Source organism: Neovison vison, chromosome 13, assembly GCF_020171115.1.
Source record: "Neovison vison isolate M4711 chromosome 13, ASM_NN_V1, whole genome shotgun sequence".
Lineage (NCBI taxonomy): Eukaryota > Metazoa > Chordata > Mammalia > Carnivora > Mustelidae > Neogale > Neogale vison.
The window spans coordinates 30321639-30340120 of NC_058103.1; the positions used below are offsets into that span (position 1 = coordinate 30321639).

An 18482-nucleotide genomic window follows, 5' to 3' on the forward strand; every position below is an offset into this window, starting at 1 on the left:
TATGGCAGTTCTGCAACATCAGGTGCATTCTGTAGAAGAGTGGACAGCAAGAATTAGAAAAAAGGCTAGGTTGAAACAAAAACAATCCTCTCCAACAAAAACTACTTTTAAAAAAATATTTTATTTATTTATTTGACAGAGAGAGATCATAAGTAGGCAGAGTGGCAGGCAGAGAGAGGGGGAGGCAGGCTCCTTGCCAAGCAGAGAGACCGATTTGGGGCTCGATCCCAGGACCCTGAGATCATGACTTGAGCTGAAGGCAGAGGCTTAACCCCCTGAGCTACTCAGGTGCCCCTACAAAAACTACTTTTACATTATATCAAGCTATCTGATGACTCTCTGGCCCTAAATCAGGCATAATTAATTAATTATTCTGAATAAATTGGCATCATGATGACCTTGATGTTTGCATCTATGTACAATTTACTCCAACCTTCATTTTACATTATTGCTCAAGAATATCCCAAATTCTGGGGCTCCTGGGTGGTTCAGTAGGTTGGGTGTCTGCCTTCAGCTCAGGTCATGATCTCAGGGTCCTGGGTTGGGATCCTCTCTCTCTCTTTCTCTGCCCCCCACCAACTGCTTGTTTTCTCCCTCTCTCTCTAATACATAAAATCTTCCACAAAAAAAAAAAAAAAAAAAAGGATATCCCAAATTCCTGAAAAAAAAATTTTTTAAAAGTTCTGTTAGTCAATGCCTATGAACATGTAATTCCCCTCATGAGAAGACACCAATAATGGCAACTTAGTAGATCATTCCCAGGTTGAAACCTGTTATCTCACCCCTATGGTTTATTACACTGATGGCTGCCGGCAAAGATTCACGATGAGGAAGCATTAGCAAATCAAAGATTCTAACTGTGATAAATCTTGCCTCTCTGTGCCTTTGCCCTGAGGCCTCTAGGGTTTTTGTTTTTCCTTCAATCTTTCCATTGCACACAGATTCTAATGAAGACATTGGTCATGTTAAGTAAAGGCACTAAGAAATCTGAAAACAAAAATATCAATAAGAAGGAAAACTCTGTTTGTGGTTGATGAGTCTCAGCCCGCTGCAAAATAATGATGAGCTTTAACAAATGTTTGCACTTTTTTTCCTTGTCTAGAAAAGAAAACATTGCATTTTTAAGTACGAAGTGTGCTGGGGCACCTGGATGGCTCAGTAGTGTAAGCATTTACCTTGGGCTAAAGTCCTGATCCAGGAGTCCTGGCCTGGGGTCCCAGGACTGAGCCCCTGCACTGGGCTCCCTGCACAGCACGGAGTCTGCGTCTCCCTCTGCCACTCACCTTGCTCGTGCTCATTCTCCCTCTCAAATAAGTAAATAAAATCTCAAAAAACAAAGTACGAAGTGTCTCGAGGCGCCTGGGTGGCTTAGTCTTTCATCTGACACTTGATTTCAGCTCAGGTTGTGATCTCAGGGTCTTGAGGGCAAGACTTGGGTCAAGCTGCGGGCGCAGCCCCTGAGTCTGCCTGAGATTCTCTTTCTTCCTCTCCCCCCACCCCATGCTCTAAGTAAGCGAGTAAATAAATAAATAAAATCTTTTTTAAAAAAGTTCTCAAAGTATGAAGTGTACCAAAAAGAAAGAAAATGTTCACCTAACATTGACTTTGTGTTCTTTCAATGCATTTCATAGTTGTAAGCAGAGGCATCTTATACTAAATTTCAAATAGGTTTCTCTAGATGTGCGAAAGAACTTCTGTTATGTGAAATAGATAGGTCTTAATAATGATGACAATCTGACCAAAATCACTTTGTTCACAATGCTAAAAGGCACAGATCACATGGTATTTCAGTTTGGTCTCACCGGCTACGTAAACCCTTTGGGAAACGGTCTTATCCACAGACTGTATCTCTCTTGTTCATCTCTCTGAGGCCAGAAACTGGCTGTACCAAAGCTGGGTGGTGGTTGCTCAGCCAGAGCATGTCCCCCTTGAAAGACAAAACCCTTCTGCAAACAGGGCTTCCTGCACTGAGAGCGGGGTAGAGGATGGATACCTGCTCCTTTGTCGTTCTGTCTCTCTCTGGGCTCATGGCTCGTCCCGCTGAAGAATGTATGCACATTACAGTAAACAATCAGGCCACAAAACAACGTTTATACCACTGAAAATGAAGTAATCAGACCGACTTAAATGTTCTCACCATCTGGAAAAATAACACCCTAAGGGCCAAGACAGTTTACCTAAAAAAATTTCTGAGTCCATTACCCGGGTCTGAGAGGCAACAGGTAGATGGATTCTATGCCAATTAGACAATATTATGATTGGCACACCCCTATGAAACTCTAAAACTGCAGTTTAATGGAAATGCTGGCTGCCATCCCCCAAGTACATTTCAAGGAATCACAAAGCTTTAGCCTGAGAGGCAGCTGAATGAAAGTTTTCATCCATGGTGAACCCAGAAGATTAGGAGGTAACACAAGGACTTTGGAGGCGTCCCAGCTCTTAATCCAGTGCCCCTTCTACCAGAGAACCCTTCATTCTTCAGGACCTGATGGAGCAGTAGGGTTTATATGACGGGCTCTCAGCCCAGCTCGAGGAGGAGGCAAAGCCGCCAAAACCCGGCTCTAAGAGCCCAGGTATCTGAGCCCAAAGGAACCGCCAGCCCCATCAGATTCTGGGGAGGTTCGAGGCTGGGGCTCAGAGAGCAAGCTTAGCCCCAGTCTTGTGAAAATACGATTTCCCAAGGGGTCCTGGGAGCCTCTATACCTGTTTCCCAAATGTTCTGGGTTTGGCCTTACGATATACGCTTTGCCCCAGGGCATTTTTCCCTTAATTTTTTTAGGCCCCAGCGTATTTTTAGGTAAATTGATCCCACATGCTTCTGATTCATTTACACTGAACTCATCAGACCATGTTTGGAAAGAGCGATCTAAGGTCCAAGGAACCCTTTGAGCCTGCGTTTATGAGTCTCTCCATGCGTTTTTTCCCTTAGAAGCAGGAAGCCACATTTTGACATGGGCAAATAAAAAGCGAGCCCCAGAGACTCAGGTCTGGTTCCAAATGTGGCACCTCTGAAACCGATGGGTCCTCAAATCACCGAGACAGAGCCTCCCTTCCTTCCATTCCTAACATTAAAGGAAACCTTACCCTTGTGCTGGGTTGAACTGAAGTCAGAAATTCAGAGCTGCCCGGTGCCGAGCTCACATAAACCATCAGCATTCCAGAACTGCACACCGATCCCTGACGCCCAAGCCTCCCACGCGAAGGGAGCCCCAGGCTCACAGCCACTTCCTGCTCTTTGCTCTGCAGAGAGCTGGGCTGGGGCCCCCGGTGCTGCCAAACCTGTAGGAAACTGTCCTTACCCTTCCAAGCTACGAAGCCGAGGCATTCTGAGCCATTTGTTGTTGATGTTGTTAATAACATCCCTTGAAACTCGACTGCCCGATGGGAAATGGCTTGGATGCGCTTCGCTGTAGTTAGAGAATAAAGAATCACAGCCGACAACAAAGTCAGGTGTGTGGTACGGGTGCAAGAAATGCCGTCTGGTTGCAAGGGAGCCAAGATGCTCTTCCCCGCCCTTGAAGACCCAGCCGTGGTGGGTCCAAGTGAAGTCAACTTGCACTGTTGACTCTTGTTGCTCCTGCCTGGGGTTCTGGGTCTAGAAGGAAATCCAGAGTCCCTGATCAGAAAAAGGAGGACGAACCCTGCATATAACTGAAAAGATGCTGAGGGCAAGGTGACCACGTCGGGGCCACATCTGCCCCCCGCAACCTCGCATTACGGGGTTTATAACCGTGCACTCTGAACTCTAGCTATTTACCAGAATTTTTAAAAGTCCCAAGGCCTGGGCCCAACCAAAAAACAACTAATTTAGAATCTCCGGGGGCAAAGCCCAAGAAATCAGGGGTTTTTTTCCTTAGATGCTCCACGAGTTATCCTTCTACACGGTCAGGGTTGAGGACCACTGGTTCAAAGTAACGTGAATACACTTGTGTTCTGGAAGGGTACCTGGAAATAATCTACATGCCCGGAGGGATCGTTAGTTGTTTTCTAATGGAATGAAAGAGGATTCAGGTTGATGCTAGCTCCTACCCTCCCCCACCGCCATTTCCCCTGCCCCACTCCCAACTCGCCTTCACGGACCTGAGTCTTATGGGATGATCAGCCTCTCCACCTCTCCGGGGAGTGTTCAAGTCAGTGCGCAATAAACAGGTTTCAAGAGAACTAGAACCAACCCCAAATGCTCAATTATCCACGATAGTTAAAGTGAACCAAACACAAGATCTCTTCAAATATTTAATCAGTTTAGAGACCTCTGCTTTCCAACCCAGTTGGGTAAAAATTCTAGAGACAAGATCAAGATCAAGATCAAGACTAGATCAAGGGGTCCTCAAAGAAAACACCGGGGTAAAATGGAAAGGAGACTGGGTTTGGGAAGTCAGAACATTACATGTGTCTTAAGGCCTTTTTAAGAAATCTTACCACCTTTTTTTTTTTTTTAAGTACTCAAAATGCACAGGAAGGGATTATTAAACAGTTATACAAATTTAAGGACAACGAAAACTTCTTTGATGGCTGAAAATGCCACACATGGTTTTGAAATAGACTCTTTAAAAACCCTTAGATCCTGCTGGGGTTTCTTTCCGTAGCCTTCTCTGTGGATACAAGAAGCAAACTAGCTACAGCCAGGGGCCCAGTGAGCTCTGGGGGCCTCAGCAAAGAAGCGATTAGCGAGGGACAGAAAGAAGGCCTGGAAGAGGTGACAGGAAGCTGTTCACAGTCTTTGAACATGGACTCAGACCCCAGCGAGCCTCATCTATTTCCTTCAAAAAATATGGAAAGAAACTGAAGGCCTTGGAAAATCACCGTCGATCTCAGGTCAGCGTGCCAATAATACTTTCCGATAACTGCGTCGTAAGAACTGGGGGAAGCATGTCCTTCAGAGTGATGGGTCTACCGTGATACGGGCGGCGTCAGGGCATCGGGGCCGACTCCTCGGAGACGGTCAGCAAGAAAAGCGTAACATCTGTCCCACTTGACTCTCCCTCTCGTTTCTTCTCTTCTCCTGTCCCTTGGTGCTACTGAGAGGCAGTGTCAGCGGCCCCCCAGCCCGGGGCTCAGAACGGGTACTGGGACACGTATATCCGCAGTCGGATCACGGAGCTGCCCCTGAAGTTGATGACGGTGTTGACGGTGATCATTTCCAAGTCCAGTTGGATGTCCCGGGGCCCTTTGATGGGGCGGGTCATCACCAGGGTGGCACTGATGGGACCCGTTTGCTGCGGAGGACAGAACCAGGGTAGTAGTTAGATAAGGCCTGGCTGACGTGAGGGGGCAGGTGAGCGGGACCCCAGAAGCAGTCAAGCAACATGAGAGAAGGTTGGGGAAAGCTGTCGGTTTGGCGGTGGGGCTGGGGGGGCTCTCGTGCAATCACCAAAGCAGAGGGCCAGGTGGTCCGGCAGCAGCCCACCTCTGCAGGCCCACCCGGGGCTCTCCCTGTACAGCACTGGGTCAAACTGGAGCCTCTTGGTGCTGCCCTCTTCCCTTGGCTTTGCCCACGTCCCACCTGGCTTTTTCCTGCTAACCCTCCAGGACCCATCCAAACTGTCACTCCCTCAGAGGACCCTTCTCCATGTCCCCCAGCCTAATTCAGGTCATCCTGGGACCCTCTGCCACTGTGCCCAGTCCACCTTACGGTGGAGAGTACTGAGCACCGTGCATCACCATCTGCCCTAACTGGTCTATGTCGCAGGTCTAAGTCCCTACCGGACCGTGAGCTGTGTAAGAGCTAGGACTAGGATCAGATTTTTCAATGCTGTCCTCCCCCAGAACCCCACCTGGTGCCCAGCACACAGTAGGACCTCATTAAATATTCTCTTGAATGAAATAATCAGGAATGGACAGAACTAACTGCGCGGTGCCACAGGGCTGTCACTCCCTTGCTCTGGGGCTCAGCTCTCCAGTGAGGGTTTGTACCAGATCAGGAGTTCTCAAGCAAATAGCCTCCAAAGCACCTAGGACATTTTTTCCTAAACTAACAATTCCAGGGACCCATTCCAAGATTTTCTGCTCAAATGGACGTTTGGATGATGCTGGGGGAGAGAATAAATTGTTTACAGGCCTCCGGGTGGTTCCGACAAGCAGCCTCTGCGGGAGCTCCCATTAGACACCCTGTGGGACCCTCCAGCCTCACCACCCTGTGACCCTAGTGCTAGGACCCTAATGATTTCATGTGAGCTCTTCTCCTCCACTGAATCTTGCTCTAAGACTTTTGAGAAGCTCAGCAGGGAGCCTGCTTCTCCCTCTGCCTGCCGTTCCCCCTGCTTGTACGTGCACGCTCTCTAACAAATAAACACATAAAACCTTAAAAATAAAGAGAGAGAGAGGTGTTGATCTAGAAGCACAAGACCCAATCTGGGGATGCTGACTATTGTACTAAAGGTATGTCTCTTTATTTCCCCGTTTTCTGAATAAGCAAACCAGGGCACAGTGAGGTCAAGCCTCTACCTAGGGTCACCTGCCTAGTAGGGGCAGAGCTGCTGTCTGACCCCCAATCCCAGGCCTTTCCCACTGCACAACAATTATCAGAAGAGACTGCTGTGTGTTTTACTTCTTCTCCCTGGAACTGTCCTTCAGGACAGATGCTCACAGGTCTGTGCCGTGGCCAGAGAGTGGGCTCCTGAAGAGGACATAGTGTGCGAGAATAAGGAGATGTTGCACCACTATCATTTCTAGAAGCTGCAGAGCCCAGCGCAGGGCCCAGAAACTGAAAGCACCAGGCTTGCAAAATCAAGAAGCCTGGCTTGCTGAAAGCATAGCAAGTGTTTTATCTGTCTCCATAAAGGGAGGACTCCCCATAAAGATCCAACATCCCCAAGAGCCGCCACAAATATGACAAGGGCGGGGCAGACAGGTAGGTGCTGGCCAGGCACTGGGACCTCCCCCGTTCCCTGGGCTATCAATGGCCTGACACCCATGCAATTTCCTCTTGGCATCCGCACCCTCTGTTCCCGTCAGCATCGGCGCAGTTGGCACCTCCTTACAAAGGCTCACTCGGACTTCCTTGTCGACTCTTGCAAAACCTCAGAGCACCAGGCCAGCCTTTCAGAAAGGACAGCCACACAGGGAAATGCCCACGGCATTTACATATACAAATACCTCCCCAGCATTCACTGTTTGCATGAACAAAGGCCAAGGGTTGAAGACCTAGAGCTGTGGGCAGCCCTCAGGAGGGAGAACTGCAGAACCCAAGGTTTGGGAGGGGACAGGGCACTGGAACGACTGGGAACTTCCAAGTCGTTCACTTGGGCTTTCCTGGTAGAGGTGTCGGAGGGTCACTGCCTCTCCCCCCTGGAAGGAACCCTGGGGTCACCGGGTCTGAGGTCCACCGGGGCCAGCTCTGCAGCAGCCTGAGAAAGGTCTGCCCACAAGCCCACGGGAGGACTCAAGCAGCTGTCAGGGAAGCTGAGGACAGCTGTCTCCACTACTCATTAGGCTTCTAGGGCTTAGTCAGGGCATTGACGAAAGAAGCCTCCCAAAACCCCGGGTCTTTGGCAGGCTTCACAGTCATTAGTGTGAAGTGATGCTGATGAAGGCAGGGGCAGTTCTGATCCCTAGCATTTGGCTATGACCTTTCCTACATCTCTTATTTAATCCTCATGACCCTACAATATAAGTAGGTTAAGTACACTACAGAAGGTCACCGAAGTAGCCTATGACACTGCAGTGTCTGACCAATCCTGGCGTAACTACCACCCTCCGTGATAAGGTCTCAGGACCTCCCCATCTCCTGACCTTTCCGCCGCACCGGCTCTACGGAGGAATCCCCACTTCACACTGTAAATGTTGGCCTGGTTGTGCGTCCCCACCAGAGTGGCTCCTCAGGGGCAGAGGCCGTATCCTGTTTGCTCCTGGAGTCTCAGTGCGTGACTCAAAGCCGCATAGGACATGCTGCTGAATTTATGTTCATGCAGGAAGAAGGGACGACGGTGGCCGACCGCAGCGACCACAGGCGGCAAATGCCCACCGGATGTGCGTCTTCTTGGCCTCACTCTCACGCACGCTCGGGTCTGTTCTGAATCAACCTGCAGGACGGCCCAGTCTGACTCAAGCAAGCAAGTCAGCCTCCCGGGGACCTGCCACCCCATCTGCACGTGTCACGGAGGAAACGTGCTCTGGCCCAGTCTGAACTTACTTAATGGCCATGCTCCTTCTTCTGGCCCTAACTGTGTCCCCCAGGCACCTGGCCAAGGCCAATCACCAGTCCTCTGTCTAGGGCTCCGAGTGAGACAGGCTGCCAACAGTGCTCGAGAAAGGGGCAGTTGGGTATGCATGTGTGTACATGTGCCTGTGTGTGCCTCTGGGCGTGTAACACACTCAGCAAATCTTGGGGCGGGGGAAAGCCTAAATGGCCCTCAAGCCCCCCCCCCCACATGATGCTCCAGTCCCGTGGGCGGTGCTACCAACAGCTCCACGGCCCAGGCACTCACAGCCTCCTGACAACAGAAGCAGCATCTGCCGCACCAAATACAACACTGTAGGGGCGGGGGGGTGGGGAGCGGGGGACATCTGGGTGGCTGTGGGTTCAGCGTCTGACTCTTGGTTTCAGCTCGGGTCATAATCTCAGAGTCATGAGCTCGAGCCCCAAGCTGGGCTCCGTGCTCAATAGGGAGTCTGCTTGAGATTCCCCCTCCCTCTGCCCCTCCCCCACGTGCGCTCGCTCACGCTCTCTAAATAAATAAGTCAATAAATACAACCTTAATAAAAAGAAACATTATCAATACAAACTAACTAACACTTATTGAACACTTTCTACTCTTACTAGATGTTAAAGTAGACTTTTCTGGTTATCTCAACTTCTGCTGAATCCCAAAGCTAGAAGAGGAGGGGGAAATACCCCCACATCCTAAAGAGAAATGTAAGAGTACGTGTGCATTTTGATACCCGCCTGCCTGATGTTGCGAATCTCGCTCTGGTGCTCCCTAGCTATGAGATTGTGGGCAAGTTCCTCAGTCTCTCTGGGCGTTGGTGCTCGCCTCTGTAAGTTGGGACAGTTGCACAGGCCCTACGTCCTAGGATGTTGGAAGGATGAAAGGTGTGATATATGGGAAGCAGTTGGTGCCATGCAGGGCATGTGTGGAGCTCTAGATAGGATTTGCCGCTGCTGCTGTTTGGAAAGTTCCTGTAGCCATGATCCATGGCTGGCAAAGCAGCCACTCAGCCCAATCTGTTTCTCCCGTTCTCACCACCATGCTGCCTTAACCTACTGGCCTGCACCTCAAGCCGGAGGGGGTTTCAAGAGAACCGTTCTGGGATGTGGGTCCTCTGGTGTTTAAGAGTGCGGACAGCAGAGCCTGACTCTCTCCTGGAGAAGTTGACACGTGACAGCCCAGATACCTGGAACCATGGTGGGGTGAGGGGCTGCTAGGGGCTGCCTGTTGGTGTACCTGCCTGCTGAGACATTACCGTCCCATAGAAAGTCTGGGGGAGGCATGGCACCAGAGAGAGGGTGGGAAGGTGTGGGGTGGCAAGTGGCCATCGAGGACCCCGACTGCCAGCACCAGAGAAGGCAAAGTGCAAAGTGTTCAGGGAACTCTCCAGAGAATCCACAAAGTATCCCTGGGAAGCGCCACATTTATCAGAAGAGGCTGCTCTGTGTTTTATCTCTCCCTAGCACAGCCCTTTAGGACACACGCTCACGGGTCTCTGTTCCGGGGACCACACTAAGGTCTGCTTACAATGGCAATGAGCCAGCAAGACCCCGTCCCCCTAATGCTCCCCTCCCATCATCTGCAACACCCCCTGCACCCCCGGCCCTGGAGAAGGAGCCAGAGGCAGCACTGTCAGTGGGGGGAGGGGAAGAGGAAGCCGGCACAGAGGCCTACCACCCCTCCACCCCTGCCCCACTCCTGAGCAGGGGAAGGGGGGAAACTTTACACTTGAGTGAGAGACAGGTTTCCACTGAAACTAGCTCGGACTTGATATGGGAGAAGGAGACGATTCAGCAGTAACTCAAAACACCTGCCAGTCTCACTGGATTAATCTAGATGGCGCCCAGGTGTGCACAGGTTTGGAGCCAGCAAGTGAGAAAAAGATTCCTGAATGTTTCACCTCTGCCACATCCTACAGGCCTAATAGAAACAGCTTCCCTGTATTCCAGGTACTGGGCTGAGTAGATGATCCCATCTAATCCTGAAGTAAGTACTACCCCCTCTTTACAGATGTGGAAATTGAGGCCTAGAGAGGTTAGGTAATGTGCCTGAGGTCACAGAGCTGGTGAGTTGTGAAAGGCTAGAGAAGCGGGTCAGCCTGCTTGGACAGACGGGAGCGTGGAAGGCCTGCCTTGTCCGGCAGATTTCTTCCTGTCTTCCTGTCCCCACAGCCATGGCTGCACAGGGCCCCCCTGCAGAGCCTGTTTTTTCTTCCCGGGCATAGCCAGAAAGAGAAACCAGGAGCCACCTCCCTGTCCCCAAGTTCCTTCAGCTTTGGAGTCCTGACAGCCTCTTCTGAATAAATACTAAAGAATGAGGGCCCTTCCCAATGTCCTGAGAGGGCACAAGCATACAGCTCAGCTTTGTGAGTTTCAAGGGTCCCCCAGGGGCTGGGACAATGTGAGTCTGACAGGAAGCCTCCAGGAAGGGTCCTCCCTCCCGCCTCCTCCACCTGTAGGACAATCTGCTTCCCCTGCATCACTGAGTACCTCTTAGAAGTCAGCCACATGCTAGGGTTTTAGCAGGTGCTATTCTAGTGAGTAAATTCTTGTCCTGGCAAGGTCACCTTCTAAGGATCTTCTTTTCTGCTTGGGGAAAAGAGGTAAGAGGCAAGAGGTCTCACTGATGGTATTTTAAATCCCCCAAACGGGCATCTTTATGCCCTATGGGTGGGATCTGCTGTGTCTGTAGAAACGAGAGAGGCCAAACTGGAGAATGCCAGGGGGCTAGGCTTATGCTCCCACGGGCAGCAAGGCTGCCTCGGCTCATGGGATATGGGTTTCCCGCTGGACGGAGAAGAAAAGACAGACATAAATACAGCTCTATCCCTCTCCTATTACAGAAGCTCCTCTACAGATAACTCCCCACATCTTCCCCCAAAGCCTCTGGCCCTACTGCACTGGACTGTAGAAGCTGGGTCCCATGGACCAGGTTATTACATGGGACCAGGTCCTGATAGGGTCTTGCCAAAAACATAGTGCACATACAGGCAAGATGCCAGCCCCTGGGACCTTTTCTAATCTGTTCTAACGGCTGCTTCTGAGACTTCCCTACTTTTAGATCATCCCAGGTCCAGAGGGAAAAGACTGGAGGATTTTGCCAGCAGGCAGGGAGAGGGAGGTGGAGACCTGAGATACGCCCACTTCAAAGTGGAGAAGCTTCCATGGGTCTATAGATTCCCACAGTGCCCCTGAAGGACCCCATGTTGTATTTGTTAGAAATGCTGATTCCTGGGTAGAGGGGGCAGAAATGTGGCCCCCAGAGATCTCAGGCCCTGTAAATAGATCCCTAGAACCCCTAAATATTACTTTATAAGAAAAAGGGATCTCAGCCTGAGATTAAGCAAAGGATCTTGGCTCTGGATTCTCTGGGCAGGCCCTCAATCCAGTCACATAGGAGACAAGGAGAGACCAGGAGGCTTGACACACACAGAACCAGAGGCAGTGGAACCGCCGAGGCAGACACTAAAGGGACACGGCCCCAAGTCAAGAAATACAGGCCAGGCCGCTGCCAAGAACGGAAGGAAGCGAGGAAAGGCCTCTCCCCTAGAGCTCTGGAGGGAACAGGGCTCTGGGACATCTCGGTTTCAGCTCAGTGAACGTGAGTCCAGGCTCTTGGCTCCCAGAACCGTGCGAAAATAAGTATCTGTTGTCTTAAGCCACAAAGTTGTGGTAACTTGTCACAGCAACCACAGGAAACCGATACACTAGGCCTCAACCACCGTCTTCTGTAAGAGCTTCTCCAGAGAGGAGGCTCTGGAATCCGGTCTTTGGAGAAGTGCCCTGATTCACACCGAAACGTGAAAAACCTCGCTCAGAAGAGGTGCATCCCCCGTAGGGTGGCAGGAGGGAAACTCCGTAATGTAGGGGCAGAGGGTCTGTGTGTGGAATTTACAAAGAGGCAAATGTATTTGAGGACATGTGTTCTAACATGTGTTCCTGATACAAATAAGGCAGTGCGATCCAGTCAAACTTCTACGATGACAGAAATGTTCTTTATCGGGGCTGACACAGCAGCCACAGGTTACTACGCAGCCCTTGAAATGTGCTAGTGCCAGGGAAGACCCTAATTTTTCATTTCATTTCATTTTAATTCATTTAAATTGAAAAGAGCCACCACGTCCGACTTTGTTGGACGGCTTCTGTGAGGCAAGCCTTTACATTTGCTGCGATGGAAGCGGCACAAGGGCAGTGTTTTGTTCACTAGCCTAGCCTCGGTTTCTGGAAGCACGCAGTAGGCAATAAATACTTGTCAAATGAGCAGATGGATAACAGGATATGGGAGTGCCTCCTCCAGGCAGGACATAGGATTGTACCTAGGCCTAACTTCCCATGACAGCAGACAATGAGGATCCAGAGACTCATAAAAGAGAAGCAGTATTCACAAGGCTGCTCAGAAAGTCACAGGAATCAGAACCTCGAAGTATTGACTCCCACCCGCTTCCCTCTTCTCCCTTCACACTCACCCCTCCCAGCTGCTCTCAGACCTGTTTCCAGAAGCCCAGCAGAGGGGAGAGAAGGGGAGGTTAACAACATGAGCCTTGTTAAAGATGGTGACCAGCCCCTCTTACCCGCATATAGAATTCTCTGCCCTCGTTCCCAGACTTGATCTGGAAAATGTAATAAGCCCCAGGGTAGCGGGTCGTGGCTTGCATTTGGAAGATGTCAGCGGGAACCGAGCGTCCTGATACCACGTCCATATCCCGGTACAGGATGGTAAAGGGCTGGTCTCTGCAGCCAGGATTCTCAGCAGGACACATGCAGCGGCTGTTGGGAAGGGAAATCATGCGAGAATGCGGTAAGTCTTTTCCAGATGTTCTTTGTGCCTACCTCCTCCCTTCAAACACTGAAAAGGAGGCCACCCCACTTCTAACATCTGAATGCTATAACTGTAGGTCCTCTTGGTCCCTGGGTCTCGTCTACAAACTCACCAGGATGCAGGTGAGCTCTCTGTTTCCTAGAGAATGGCCTATTCTGACCACTCAGATATTCCTGCTACTAGAGGGTAAGCCTTAGATGTCTGGTCTGAAGAATACCAGCACCTTCTCTGACGCACTTTATATTTTCATGTATTTATTTGGCAAAAGGCGTCGCTGGTCGTGTCGCCCTTTACTTCCCCAGACGTACATACTCATGAAGAAATTCTAAAAGTGAGAAATCACATGAGATGGACAGGAACTCGGTGGCCCATGGGCGTTCTCTGTAGCACTTCGCACGGCCTGTAGAGAACCTCCCTTCATCTTTTTGTTTGATAAACGAGAGCTTAGAACTCACTAAACTCACTAGAAGACACAATGTTAGACCCTTGGAATTGCAAGGATCAATAAGATCCTGACCTCAAATAGTTCCTGTTCTCATGGGAGAAATAAATCATGGACACAAATATCTTTACTAGTAACAGCATTTCATAACACAAAACCATTGACTCCCTTTTCCAAGAAAGTCCTGTTGTAGAGGCCGCTTGATGTCTCCCTAACCACCCCAATCTCTCACCGCATCCCTGAGACTCCCCCTAGGGGTGAGAGTTCACAACAGGTGAACAACTCTAGGTGCGGTGCCTTGATGGGCAGAACTGGGCGTCGGCCTTGTCTTGTTTCTGGGGCTTTCCCTAAACTTCTGCTCTCTCTTCAAAACATTGGTTGGGTCTATCTCCAGAATACAGTCCAGGTCCAGCCACCCTTCACCATCCCCTTTATCACAACGCTGTTGTTCAGGCCACCGTCTGGTCTCTCCTGGACCTCTAGGATGGCCTTCCAATAGGTCCCTCCCCGTTCAAACCATTACATGGCAGCCAGAGCGCCCGTCGTCAAAAAACCAGACTCTGCCTCCGTCCTGCTTTAAGATTCTTCAATGGCCAACCCTTGCAATGTGAGTAAAAACTAAACACCACTTCAGCCTGTAAGACCCAGGGGACCTGGCTTCTGTCAATTTCCCTCCGATCACTGCCCTCTTCACTCACTAGGCAGCAGCAATCGGACCTCCTCCATCTCCTAAAGATAGCCAGCCTTCCACTACCTGGTAAGCCTGGCCCACGCTTTTTCCTCTCCTCTCCCACTCTGCCACCACTGACTCATTTTCCCATCCCAGACCAAATGCCATTTCCTCAGAGGAGCTTCTGGACGCCCCAGTCTACACCAAGTCCAACCTACATATTCCTTCTATAAATTCCCATTCCTCTGGCTCGTAGCCCCTACCCCAATCTATGATTATGTTTTCATTTACAAGCCAATTTGCTTAATGTCTTTCTCCTCCTCTATCATGAAGGCAAAAAAACCCCATGGTGCCCGGCACAGGCGTCTGCCACGTACCAGGAGCTGGACGAACACTGGATCAAGGAACTCATAAAAATAATTTTGAAAGTTTTGTTTTTTCAAGGCTGATCAAAATAGCCAAGCCAAAATGTCCCTGGTGCCCAAATGGCCCCTTGGAATGTCACGTGTCCCACAGACAAGACTTGCTTCCTAAATTAAGAAGTCTGGAGGCGGGCCTGATGATGAAGGGCAGCTGAAGAGGCTCACAAACAGCTAGGGGCGGGGGTACCGCAGCTAAGATCTGAAAGACGGGCCAATCTGTCTACGCAGCGGCGGGAGGGATGCCTTCCATATGGCGGAAGCGGGTGCGTGAAACTTGGGAGGCTGGATGCTCCAGGGCATGGGTAAAGGTGAGGGCAAGTCCCGTTTGGGTTGCTAGGAGCACAGGACACATGGAACATGGACAAGGGCACAGGCTGGAAGGGGGTGGCTGGAGTCAGGAGGAATGGGTCCTGGAGGCAGGCAGCTTTCAGCAGCATGTCACCGATGTCCCCAGCCACACTTGCTCAGTGCTGTGCCTTGAACCGGGTCAGTCCCTGGCCACAGACAAGGGCAGCCCTGCGGTTCCCGGGGAGAACCAGCCATGGGATCAGGGAGAGCAGCCAACTCTGTGTTCTGTCCCGAAGGGTCCTGGAACCAGAAGCCAAAACGTTGCTGGAAGCACAGCTCATAGCATGGAGGGAAGCTGTCTGCAATGATGGACCCTCCGCCTGCCTCGGCTTCATCCTCTTTTACCAGATTTTGTTCAGAGCAGGAAGCACCCTGGTAAGCCACAAATGGCTCTTAGATGCTGCATTCCTTCCTAGAGGACAAGACCGATGGGTCTGATTCATCCCTTTATCTCCAGGGCAAGGAATGGGTGTTGCTCAGGGCGGTAAATGTGGCACTGCAAGAAGGGAGGGCAGATGTATCTCTGTGTGTGGGGGCAAGGGGTAGCCAACAGGCCAGGCCGGGGCACTGTCCTCTCCGCCACCCTGGCAGCCTCCTGAACCAGACCCCTCCCTCATGCGCCCATTTCTCAAATGACTTACTTATCACTGATCCGAAGATAAGGCTCCTCGCAGCGGATGGGGTCAATGCACTTGAAGCCCCCCTGCAAATTGTAGCAAGTCTGCTGCAGGTTACACGTGTGGTTTCCATGCTCACACTCATTGATATCTGAAATGCAGGGTAGGTAAGAGGCTGAAACAGGACGGTGCTTCCCAGGTGCTGGCCCTGGGCCAGGTATGTGTGTGTGGTGGGGAGGCATGGGGGGGGTGCAGCTGGGTCTTTACTACACAACTACACTTCCACTGTGACAGCTACCGGCCACAGGTGGCTACTGAGCATGGGAAATGTGGCCAGTGCAAGGTGAGATGAGCTGTGCATGGAAAAGATACACAGACCTTGCCCATGTGGTACAAAACAAGAATGCCGCATCTTATCAACAGTTTTTACATGGAGTACAAGTTGGAATGATAATATTGCAAAAGTATTACATGAAAAAAAATTCTGAAAATTAATTTCACCTCTTTCTTTTTTACTTCTATAGGGCTCCTATTTAGCAGCTAACTTTATATTTCTATTGTCCAGCACTGCCACAGAGAATTCTTGCTTGGTGTTCAGGTAAGGTAAGTTCAAGGAGCTGGAATAGGTTAGTGGCTCAGTTCCCAGCCTCTCCACTGGCACCAGTGGGTGGACCATGGGAGTGGGAATCAGCCCAAGCAGCCGATCTGGAGGAAATGTACCCGCTTCACAGCCTGGGGTCCTGATTCTCTGAGGCACACAGCAGTCAGACGTGTGAGTCTCTGGCATCTGCTCTCTGGGGAGTCAGTAGAAAAACACTAACTAGGCTACCTTCCCGGAGGCCTGGCACAAGGTCCATGAGTGACGCCTTGGTTGGGTCTGGAGCATTCCTCTGAGGGGTCAGGGAAACTGGACAGATCACCTGTCCTTGGGGAACTCAGGACAGAAGAGAGAGTAGCCATATCCTTGTTGAGGCCAAAGTATGGGTCACAAGACAGGAAGGCCGAACATCAAGGCCAGAGCCTGGCCCTCTGGGAGCCGCTGGAACCCACTTCTGCCTTCATCCCTGCCACCTTCCCCAGGTGAAGACATCCAGATGACCCCCTGAGCCAGCCCACACCTCACACGTTCCCCAGCCAGTTCCCCCTGGACAGCCTTACCCTGGCAGCTTCGGTTGTCATCCAGCAGAATGTAGCCAGGGGGACAGGAGCAGAAGTACGTGCCGGGCTGATTCACACACTCATGTTGGCAGAGGAACTCAGAGAAGCTGCACTCGTCCATGTCTGGGGGAGACAAGTCACACCTGCTGCTTATAATCAGACCACCTGGGGGCTTAGTGTTTTTCTCCTCCAACTCCCACACCCTCCTGACACATATGATGGTACATTTGTGGCTACAAAGTTGCCATCTTACTTCTCACACACTCGGGTGACAGGGAGCTCACTACCTGCTGAGGACACCTACTGACATTTGGACAGCTCTCATTGTTGGAGCTGAAATCTGTCTCCATCAAACTTCCTACATGACTACCTCCGGCTCAGCTACTTATCCACTCACTATGGACGCATTTTGCCCAGCAGGTGAATGTACCTTCCACTTCCAGGGGCAGGATTCGTTTGCCCATTGGAGTTTTCTGGGTGCAGAGCGCTTCTCCAAAACCCAAAAAAAAAACCATTCCCTGGCCCCAGTCTTCCAAAATGGCAACTCTACCAGTGCCAGTGCCCCTCTAATCACCCCAAAGTTGAGAAATATTATTTCTAAAGTCACAACTGAAAGGGACATATCCAGGAGGCCAGGGGATGTCCATTAGATTAAAATGTCTTTGTGTCCAAATATCTCCCTGAAAGAGAAAATTCTGGAGCGGCCCTGGGGTGAGCGAGCGTACTATCCCTGGGTGGCCCACCAACCTCAGGAGGCCCCTGGGACCTGGGAAACTGGAGCTGGGCCACCCTCTGACTGCAGAGGAGGGGACGTGAAGGCAGAGCCACTGACCATGTTGGCCCTGACAGCTGATGCAGAGGCCGGCTCGGAAGAGCCAACTCTTCGTCGCACAGAGAGTTTGGCAACCAAGCCCCTGTTTGAGCCTCATTTGAGAGGCGCGCCAAAGAAAACATGTTTTTCTTTCATTTATTGTTTCCCGAAAACTTGCTTTCACTAGTTTCCCCATGTGACATGTCCTCGGGTTGTTCTCTCGCTCACAGACCACGGGGGGCTGGGAGCACCCCGGGAGGGTGTCAGCGCAAATAAGACGGCTTCCCCACCACTGGCTCATCCTGGGTGTGACACGCCCAACGCCTCTCCCATCAGGGAAAGAGAAACTCCTTCCCATCTCTCCCTCGGGTCTCCAGGCGAGGGGTTCAGAGCCAGCAGAACCGGGATGCTGATGCGAAAAGTCAAAGCATGCCCAGTGAGGCAAGATCTGCTTCTGGCAGCTCCCCTTCCCCTCCCCCAGGACCTTGTAGGGTCCCCGGGCTCTGGCCCCAGCCCATCAACAGAGAGTGTCCCCCCTGGATCGCTGTTATGTTTGTAGATTCTGGTCCATGCCTCTGGTACAAGCAATAATAAAAACCTGTAGCTCCCGAGTGTTTGTAATGTATCAAGGGCTGGGTTAAATGTTTCATATGCCTCACTGCATTTTTTTTTTTTTTAAGATCTTATTTTTAAGTTCTTTTAAGTAAGACACCCAATGTAGGGCTCAAACTCATAAACCCAAGATAGAGAGTCGCAAGCTCCACCGACTGAGCCAGCCGGGCGCCCCAGGCCTCATCTGACTTAATCCTTGCCTCAGCCCTCTGAAGGAAGCACTATTACTAGCTACGCTTTACAGAGGAAAAATTGAGGCTTACAGAGGTTAGGTAACCCGACGAAGTTCACAGATAACGAGTAAGCAGGAAAGCTGGGATTTGAAGCCAGCCAGCCAGCCAGCCAGCCTCCAGATCCTATGACCCATCAACCCGATGCTGTAATGTCTCCCGGAGCAATTATGCTCAGGACTTAAGGGGCTCTGAGTTTGGGGGGCA

General features: G+C 50.9%; 1 protein-coding gene across 2 annotated transcripts in view; it reads right to left on the reverse strand.

Moving 5' to 3' along the window:
• Positions 1 to 4220: 4220 nt before the first annotated feature.
• The window catches only part of FBLN5 (fibulin 5), a 74006-nt gene continuing 59744 nt past the window's right edge, over positions 4221 to 18482 (reverse strand). For both annotated transcript variants that reach the window (XM_044230996.1, XM_044230995.1), the window contains exons 8-11: positions 16623 to 16745; positions 15489 to 15615; positions 12718 to 12913; positions 4221 to 5216 (exon numbers count right to left, since the gene is read on the reverse strand). In XM_044230996.1, the coding sequence (XP_044086931.1) occupies positions 5055 to 5216; positions 12718 to 12913; positions 15489 to 15615; positions 16623 to 16745 (608 nt within the window). In that variant the 3' untranslated portion in view covers positions 4221 to 5054. The remainder of the gene's footprint in view (positions 5217 to 12717; positions 12914 to 15488; positions 15616 to 16622; positions 16746 to 18482) is intronic.